The 10,561-nt window shown below is 42.9% G+C and overlaps 1 protein-coding gene across 1 annotated transcript in view; it reads left to right on the plus strand.

The window, feature by feature from the left end:
• The window catches only part of SH3KBP1 (SH3 domain containing kinase binding protein 1), a 547,421-nt gene that overhangs the window by 477,638 nt on the left and 59,222 nt on the right, over positions 1-10,561 (plus strand). The window contains exon 13 of the mRNA XM_075335430.1: positions 4,725-4,810. Within this exon, the coding sequence (XP_075191545.1) occupies positions 4,725-4,810 (86 nt within the window). The remainder of the gene's footprint in view (positions 1-4,724; positions 4,811-10,561) is intronic.

Raw genomic sequence — 10,561 nt, forward strand, 5'->3', positions numbered from 1 at the left:
GAAGATAGAACTTGATAATTCTAAGCGGTATGTGTGGAAAAAACCAGTCACTGCTCATCACCTGCCTAATACAATACCAACAGTGAAACATGGTGTTGGCAGCATCATGCTATGGGGGGGAATTCAGGTGTAGGGAAAGGACGACTGGTTGCAATTGAAGGAAAGATGAATGCTGCCAAGTACAGAGATATCCTGGAAGAAAACCTCTGCCAGAGTGCTCTTGACCTCAGACTTGGCTGAAGGTTCACCTTCTAACAAGACAATGACTCTAAGCTCACAGCTAAAATAACAAAGGAGTGGCTTCAGAACAATGCTATGACCATTCTTGACTGGCCCAGCCAGAGCCCTGACCTAAACCCAATTGAGCATCTCTGGAGAGACCTGATAATGGCTGTCCACCAACGTTCACCATCCAACCTCACGGAACTGGAGAGGATCTGCAAGGAAGAATGGCAGAGGATCCCCAAATCCAGGTGTGAAAAACTTGTTGCATCATTCCCAAGAAGACTCATGGCTGTACTAGCTCAAAAGGGTGCTTCTACTCAATACTGAGCAAAGGGTCTGAATACTTATGACCATGTGATATTTCATTTTTTCTTGTATAAAAAAATTGCAAAAATGTCTACATTTCTGTTTTTTTCTGTCAAGATGGGGTGTAGAGTGTACATTAATGAGAAAAAAATGAACTTTTTTGAATTTACCAAATGGCTGCAATGAAACAAAGAGTGAAAAATGTAAAGGGGTCTGAATACTTTCCATACCCACTGTGTATCACAGCAATACTAAACTGTATAGGGTGGCACGATGGCTCAGTGTTTAGCACTGCAGGCTTACAGCACTGAGGTCCTGGGTTCAAATTCCACCAAGGACAACATCTGCAAGGAGATTGTATGTTCTCCCCGTGTATCCATGAGTTTTCTTTTGGGTTCTCCGGTTTCCTCCCACATTCCAAAGACATACTGATAGGGACTTTAGATTGTGAGCCCCAATGGGGACAGTGTTGCTGATGTGTATAAAGCGTTGTGGAATTTATGGTGCTATATTATATAAATCACATATAATTTTATTAAGTACTGACATTGGGGAGAATCTATCATGAGTGTTCACCAGTTTTCTGACATACAAAATACACAATTTTTCACAAGTGCCGTTTTGCACTTAAATTTAGTGACTTTTTGCCCTTTGTGCCAGGTCTGGCACTTTTCTACAAAAAAGGGGAGGAGGGGGGGTCAGGAAAATGTTGACATACTGTATATTAAAATCTACACAATAATAGTCTGGCATACATTGTAATTAAATAAACGGTAATTTGCACTGTCTGGCACATGTAAATTTAGTAAGACTGGCATGAAAAATTCCTCCAGTGTCAAACAAATGTAAAAGCAATTTTACAAAGAAATGGAGGAAAAAGGAAGGTGAAAGGTGCTAGCAATTAATTTATGTATAACGTATAACAAGTAGTAAAAAAAGAAAGACAGTAAAAGACACTATACTCAGCCATGGGGCAAACGTTTGCCAACGTCTGAAGTGAAGGTTGAAGCCTGGACATTCTTAAAATGTGCAACAAGGGTAGATAATGTATCTTTCCGATTTGTTTTATTTCACGCGCCCTATATTTGTGTTTTATGCAATTTTTACAGTGGACTTTTAACTATTTCTGGTGCATTATTGCCAGCACATTGCACTGGCCTTTCATCTGTTTTTTTTTTTGCAAAGATTTTAATTGCTTTCATATTTTTGTGATAATGTCATATTGATGTATTCAAAGAAATCTGTGACCTGACGTCATAATAGACATTATTATATCAATCTTTTAGACCCAATTGGACTGGTGTACTTATTAGGGATGATCGAATACTTCAATTATTCGGCTTTGCGAATATTTTCCGAATACCGCGCCGCTATTCGATGCGCAATGTACGTCTATGGGAAGCCCGAATAGTTCCGAATAGTTATTTGGGTTTCCCATAGACTTATATTGCGCATCGAATATTCACGAATAGTCGAATAGCGGCGAGGTATTCGGAAAATACCGCAAAGCCGAATAATCGAAGTATTCTATCATCCCTAGTACTTACACTAAAAATCCATATCAGGATAGTTTTACCACTTGTTATGAAAATGCTCTTTAGTAAAAAGATTATACTGATTTTCCATATGGTGTCATAAACTATAACCTCCTCCTTGTGTGTACATGGAAGATGTCCAGTTGAAGATTTTATTATATGATCTCAGCCACTTAAATGTAATGAGGAGTTAATTGGACTCACAGAAGTGTTCTTGTACGTAGTGGATTGAAGTGTAATCCAAGTCCGATGACAGTCCAGACGTAGGTGACATAGAGGTGACTCCTGTGGCAGCTCTGCCATCCGAGCGTGATATACTAATAGAAGAGTTATAATTATCAATGTGCTTGCTCAGCGTAGTACAGTCAAGCTGTGTTATTAAATGCTGTTCAGATATGACCGTACATAACAGTGTTTTCTGTCATCACGATCAGTCTTATGTCACAATTGTTTCAGGAGTGGACATAACGCCTCTGCAGCCGGTTCAACTGCACATGTGTCTATGAGGTAGGGTGGCTCAACCAAGACCCCGATCTGTGCCAATCTAGCCAGCATTTGTCTTCTTTGCCCCTGTACTGTAAATGCAATGCTTCTGCATCACCAACAGCTCAGTCATTGCAACAGCCAGAACTTTCCTCCTAATGTGTATGTGCCTATCCGCAGGGTAGGTGATATATGCCTGATCGCTGGGGCTAGGGATCCACCAAAGACTCTAAAGTTTTAATGACGCGATGGTCAAGTATGCGCAATATGACAAAGTTTAATGGACTAGTAGAGACAGTCAAATACAGCTGTTGCTTGTTTCAGGAGCAGACATAGATAGAATAGGGCCCCTGTACAAGAACAATATATAAGTCCTTTGCAGTTCATTAACTCATCTGAGTGCACAATTCCCCCTCTTTTTTTGGAGGTGAAGTACAGGTTCCGAGGATGCAACACACAGAGGAGGATGAATCAGTGGTGACTCACAAATAAGATTTATTATTAAATAGACTGAGAGATGACTCAGTGCAGAAGATTCAATGAGTAGTAGAGAGATTCACAAAATAATCAGCCTGCACATACATTTTACAGAAACACTTATTTACCGAATAACTCCTATATGGTTAACCAGGTTGTACATCTCTTTTTAGTGTGCAAACACTAACCGTACGTAAAATTATGTTCAACGGTGGATATCCGTCATCTTCACTATCTATCAATGTGAATTTCGGTTAGTTTTATTGAATCATACAATTCTACTTAGGATGACAGCAGACGATTTATAGTCTACCCCGCTAGCACTTGGGTCACCAAGTTACTTTAGCATGTCTGGAGAACTTCATATCTTGACCCGGCTTAGTCTGGGGCTTGACTATACAGTCGGGGCTCTGGGTCTTGACCACCGTAGTCTGGGTCTTCATCGGCATAGTCTGTGGCTTGAACACGCAGTTGGGACTCTAGGTCTTGACCGGCGTAGTCTGGGTCTTAATTGGCATTGTTTGTGGCTTGACATTGCAGTTGGGACGCTGGGTCTTGACTGGCGTAGTCTGCAGGTTGACCTCATAGTTGGGACTTCAATGATATTTCTTGCAGGCAACATGGCTCAGGCCTATCCAGGGTAGTTGTAGTCCTCGTTGCTTCCTGAGCAGGGTGGTGAGGGCCTTGCACCCCTGCTTGCATATCTGCTTCCTTCTTCGTTTGGCCAGAACCATGCCTCTCTGACGTTAGGCGCTTTTATATTTTATTGTTGCCTCACAATTATCACCGGACCCGATGTCTTCCTGAAACTCTTCCCCTGAAACAACTGCTCCGTTATGCATTGGTTTTGTGTGACTTCTTCGGCAAGCAGAGAGCAGTGTTCTCCTTCCAGCTCTTCTAGATCTGTCATTTCCACTCCCTTACAGAAGTTAAGTGGGCCCCTTATCTCTTGGGCCCCACAGAGATTGCAGCAATATGTCCATCTCTGGTCTGCTTCTGTCAGCCCTAAAGACAATAAATGAAAGGACAGACAAAAATTTTGATTGCTGCTTTATTCAAAGGACCCACCCCCACTGCAGCTGTGCAGTGAGGAGGAGCAATAGGGTCAGGACATTTCTAGTGATCCATATGTGGTGTTTTTTGGGGTGGAGGGGGTTCCAACAATCAGACTTCCTTTCTCCAAGGATGAGTTACACCCTTGAAAAGGTTGTCGCATGTTCACTATTGAGGAGGACACCACTACTCTGCCTGTCGGTGTCCTGATTACTGCCAGTTTGAGCCCATGGTATCGCTGACCTGTTGGCCAGACATTGCATTGTCCAATGCTGCCGGCACACCTAGCTTTGGCTTTGCTGCACCAGTAGAGCATGGAGCTTCAGAACAGCACTGCGTAGCAAACAACTTCCAAGGTTGCTCTCCTTCCCTTGTCGATCTTGGTGACAAGCAGAACACTAAACAATTAAAAATGTCTTCATTCCTAAGGTAAATTGAACAGTTCATTTTCACAGTGGCTCCAAACAAGAATGTCACTTTAAGAATATGCTAAGATCCTAAAACGCCAAATCCTGCATTCACCTCCATCACACTGTAAAAATGGCATCAATGTAGATTTAGTGAATGTGTTTGTTACTGTGTGACAGTCAGGACATGCTAATATTTTAGTTTGCTAATACAGTATTTGTCTCTCTTGATAAATAGGAGTGACAGTCCGAAGGCCGAGGTGGGAATCAGTACTGTATCCAGCACTCCTGACAGAGACTCGTCAGACAAAAGCAATGACATTGGTAAGTCCTGGCGCTATTACTGCCTGATTATAAATAGAGTCCGTGCTCAGTCAGACACACTGACAGATTCATGCACCTACGAGATGCCAGGAATAAAGCCCTGCAGGGCCTGGATACAAAGCACTACACTAGTAAAGGCAAATCTGGGGAATACTACCAACCAAAAACACTAGAAGTTCATTCCTACAAAAGATGCCTTCAAGAGTGCCGTCCTCTGCCGGGGATGAACCTCTGACAGGTGGAGAAGGATATATATATACCAGGAGGCTTAGACCGGATTGTGCATCCTTACAAAGAATGCGTATAATATTATAAGACTGTAGTTCTCTCATTTTTTCTTCTGTGTCACTTTGGCATATGCTTGGTTGGGATAAATTGGGATTTTAAAGCCCAAACTGCTTGATATGAATAGGTGTCTGCACTTTAATGGGTTCTCCAGGCATATAAGATTAATGGCTTACCCTTGGGATATGGAGATGGTAAATGGCTTGTGAACATGGTACTTGGCCTGTGGACATGAAACATGGTCTGTTTACATGGTGAATGGCCTGTGAACATGGAACATGGCTTGTGGATATGATACACGGCCTGTGGACATGGTACATAGCCTGTGGACATGGTACATGGCCTGTGGACATGGTACATGGCCTGTGGACATAGTGCATGGCCTGTGGACATGGTGCATGGCCTGTGGACATGGTATATGGCCTGTGAACATGGTACATGGCCTGTGAGCATGGTACATGGCTTGTGGATATGATACATGGAATCTGGACATGGTGCATGGCCTGTGGACATGGTACATGGCTTGTAGATATGATACATGGCCTCTGGACATGGTGCATGGACTGTGACATCTGCAGCCAAAGGAAACAGCTCACCGAGCAGTTGGGACGCAGTCCTGGGGTGGAGGCTGAGTATATATGGTTTTCTTATTATAGGACTGTCTCTGCCAGCAGGCAACGTTTTACGTAATTCGGACAACTTCTTTAACCAATTTGTGTCTATAGTACAATGCGTAACTTTCTGGGCACAGACACTCATGCAGTTTTAATCCATTTACGGCCTTGTAATGATGATATATGAGATGGTATTTCTATAACACATTTCCTGGAGTAGTGTATTTTAGGATTGTTCTTACATTTATTCTGTGAGGTGACATCATTTTTGAACAATAGCCAGATATTACTGTGTAAAGCCTGCTTTACACCATACGATTAAGCATACGATATCGTATGCAATCGTACCCGCCCCCATCGAATGTGCGGCACGTTCAATTTGTTGAATGTGTCGCACAAACGAATAACCCCCCGTCACACGTACTTACCCGTCCATACGACCTCGATGTGGGCGGCGAACATCCACTTCCTGGAGTGGGAGGGACGTTCAGCGTCACATGGACGTCACGCGGAAGCTGGCCAATAGAAGCGGAGGGGTGGAGCTGAGCGGGACGTAAACATCCCGCCCACCTCCTTCCTTCCGCATAGCCGACCGGGAGCCGCAGGACGCAGGAAAGCTGCTGTTTATCGTTCCCGGGGTGTCACACACTGCGATGTGTGCTACCCCGGGTACGATGATTAACCTGACATTCAATTTTTAGGAATTGAACGACGTGCGTGCGATGAACGTTTTACCGTTCAATCACAATCGCACGTAGCTGTTACATGCTACAATGTAACTTACGATGCCGGATGTGCGTCACTTACGACGTGACCCCGCCGACACATCGTAAGATATATTGTAGCGTGTAAAGCGGGCTTTAGTGGAACATTTCCTCATATCTCAAATCATTCTCATAAATCAAAGTAACGTCCATTTCATATCTGTATTAATGGAATATAGCAGTGAAAATCAAAATGATGGTGACTCTTTCAGAGGCTGACAATGCTGTCTGCTGCCTAATTATTGGTAATTACCGGATAATAGATTTCCAGCACATTATATTGGAAGAATAACACTATAGAGCCTAAAGGTGCATTGCCATGGGACATCCCGATAAAACAATGGCACGTGTGCCATCCTGTATTATAGCATGTGTTCATCAATAGAGAGGTTGTTTGGGATTTTTTTTTCTTTCAGATTGGGCATGCAGTTCTATCAAATAACAAACTCCGCTGCACTCCCCCTCCCCAGGTCCAATGCTGCCTCTCTTCCACTGTGATGGTGTTTGTTGCTAGTCTTCAGTGGTGAGGTCAGGTCATGCCACTGCAGATGAGTCCAGTGATTGGCTGCAGCAGTTTTGTATGCTATAGTCATGATGTCACCACTGCAGCCTATTAACAAACACCAGAGCAGCAGTACAAATGTTGCACTGGACCCAGGGGGGGGTTAGCGTAACGGAGTTTGGTAATTTTGATGTTCGCAGGCGTATGGTGAAATAAAAATGAAAAACAGAATAACTCCTTGAAGCTGTTAATAAACCCAATATATCATATGGTGTTAAACAAACAAAAAGCTGTATATATGTAACAAATGCCATGATGGACGCCATTGATCAGCCACCCATCACCCAAAGACTCTTGCTCACTGGCATACACAAATCACATGAACAGACACCCACTGAGCCCATCATGTTTCCCTCCTGAGTTATGATGTGATCATCGCTGTCTGACTCCACTAATAAATCATTGGCTACTGAGAACCTTCCTCATGCTATTTGTCACCGGGCCGTCTCCCTTCTCACTTTATTACTTCTTAATTTGGACTTTGTGTCTTCTCTCTTGTCTGTTTCTACTTCTTCTTCTTCCATCCACCATGTGACTGCTAATTAATACCAGCATTTGTTTCTTGATGCAAAGGTTCATGTATTTGTAAGGTCTAATGGTGCACCAAAGCACCACCATGGTTCGTATTGTGTTTAACAGCTGTTGCATTACATGGAGCTGCCCCTCAGTGTTTTGGTGCACTATGAGGCGGAATAAATTATACTTCAATTGTTCAATAAGAAACTAGTCTTATTAGACAAATTTGTATATTATCACCTTAGTTAGGAAAGCTCTTCAGGAGGACACACACCACACTGTACCCTTAGGCTACGTTCACACGATCAGGATCAGTTAAGTTTGTGATTCTGCAGAATTTCTGCACCATCTCCGCACCTACTTACATTTTTTTCATTGCATCTTTGACGCTGCGTTTTTGTTGCATGTTTTGTCGCTGTTTGGTGTTTCCTCCTTTAAAAAAAGGTGTTTTGTGTTTGAAACTTCATGGTATTGACATCATTAGGTGCGGATTACATGCGTTTTTGGTATGTTCCGCCTCGCAAATGCACCAAAACGCATGAGTGTCTTTTACTTGTGGAATTTCCGCATCTAATTGTAAAGCCCCCTTTACACACAACGACATCGCTAACGAGATGTCGTTGGGGTCATGGAATTCGTGACTCACATCCGGCATCATTAGCAACGTCGTTGCGTGTAACACCTATGAGTGAGTGCTAACGATCAAAAATACTCACCTAATTGTTGATCGTTGATACATCGTTTATTTCCAAAAAATCGTTGCTGCTTTTGGACGCAGGTTGTTCGTCATTCCTGAGGCAGCACACATCGTTACGTGTGACACCCCGGCAACGACGAACAACACTGTACCTGCGTCCTCCAGCAATGAGGTGGGCGTCACTTTCATGTGGCTGCTCTCCGCCCCTCTGCTTCTATTGGACGCCTGCCATGTGATGTCGCTGTGACGCCGCACGAACCTCCCCCTTAGAAAAGAGGTTGTTCGCCGGCCACAGCGACGTCGCTAGGAAGGTGCGTATGTGTGATGGGTACTAGCGATATTGTGCGCCATGGGCAGCAATTTGCCCGTGACGCACAAACGACGGGGGCGGGTGCTTTCACGAGTGACATCGCTAGCGTGTAAAGCAGCCTTAAGTCTATGGGGAAAATCTGCACAGATAACTGAACATACCCACAAGAGAAATTGACATGCTGTGGATTGGAAAAACACACCGCCGGTCAGTTTACACAGTCTAAAAAAGAAGCAACAGTGGACAAGAGATTTCTATAAATCCCATCCACTTTGCTCGTACTGTAAAGCGCAGCGTTTGGACTAAGTGATACGTAATATGCAGCGTCCAGAATGCGAGTAACACTGATCATCATGACGTGCCCTTAGGAGTATTGTAGCCACTTGGTGCTATAGATTATATTAGGGAACTACAGTATAAAAGGGAATTACGGTCCTTCTGTCAAAAAATTGTAGTGGCCAGTAATTCACATAATGATGCATGTACTATGTGACACCTAAAATTCCCTGGAGCGCTGCACTTACATTATATTATTTTAGGGAGTCACTAATAATGCTATTTCCTAGTGTAACATGGCTTCTTTTGTGGTTTTGTAATACAGCCATAGACTGCTAAAAGTTATGACTGAAATATGGATCATGTATAATTGAGAGCTGTGTAATCCAGCTGATCTCGCTGTGTAGTGTTCCGGGGCAGAGCGGGTGCTGGGCCATGTTGTGTGGCAGGCGACGGTCTAGTAAGACAAGGTCTCTGGTAAACAGATCATCTAAGACTTAACATGTGTCACTTCTCCGGTGTCATCTGCTCCAGTCACTCAGTGGAGTAACGGCTACTTTGTTACTCTGGAGCTACGAGCAGCGAGACCCAATCTTCCTTTCTCGGCTGCCAGGTAAGATATTATTGCATTGCAATGACAGGTTCCAGTGTTAAATCTTCCTATGATTATTTCTTAGTCGATACCTGCGAAGTATTGCTGCTAATCTAAATGGCACCATCCTGTTTTCTGGCACAGAGCACTGCAGCCTATTACTAAAGGATGGGATTTCCATAGATCAAATATTAATTAACAATATGTAGATAATTAAAAAAAGACAGCTAAGAATAAACAATGTAAATCGTGTATGTGCAAAAATAATAATCCTGCAAATTACTGATGGGCAGATTCCTAAGGATGGAGGGAGGGAAACGGAAGGTGGTCGGCGTGCCTTGGCTTCTTGATACATGTAAAAGCCGGTGATATATTTTCTGAAATATTCAGATTATTGTTATCATTTTGAGTTTTTTTACATTTCAATACTTATGTCCACGCTTGCCTTGGATATCATACACACAGTCATATATATATATATATGTATATATATATATATGTATATATATATATATATATATATATATATATATATATATATATATATATATATACTAGAAGGTGGCCCGATTCTACGCATCGGGTATTCTAGAATTTACGTATTGTGTAGTTCATGTATGATTTTTGTTATATATATATATATATATATATATATATATATATATATATATATATATATATATATATATATATATATATATAGATATAGATGTTCTTGTGTGTAGTTACCAAGTGTTTGTGTAGGGCACTGTACATGTTCTGGATGTTGTCTGGGTGTGATGGGGGGTGAGAGCGGTGTTGTTTGTGTGTTGCGTTGTTTGTGGAGCGCTGTGTGTCTGTAGCGTTGTGTGTGTGTTGCGCAGTTTGTGTGTGTGTGGTGTGTTTTGGGGGGAGGTATGTTTTGTGCAATGTGCGTGTTGTGCGGTATGTGCGTATATTTGTGTGTGCAGCGTTGTCTGTGTGTGTGGGTGTCTGTGTAGGGCAGTTGTTTGTGGTTCCCAGTGTGTGTGTGTGGTGTGGTGTGTTGTGCAGTGCGTGCGCGCGCGTATGTGTGTGTGTTGGGGGGAGGTGTGCACTTCCCATCGTGCTCCATCCCCCATGCAGCGCACTCCCCATCGTGCTCCATCCCGTATGC

The sequence above is a fragment of the Anomaloglossus baeobatrachus genome, chromosome 2 (assembly GCF_048569485.1).
Source record: "Anomaloglossus baeobatrachus isolate aAnoBae1 chromosome 2, aAnoBae1.hap1, whole genome shotgun sequence".
Lineage (NCBI taxonomy): Eukaryota > Metazoa > Chordata > Amphibia > Anura > Aromobatidae > Anomaloglossus > Anomaloglossus baeobatrachus.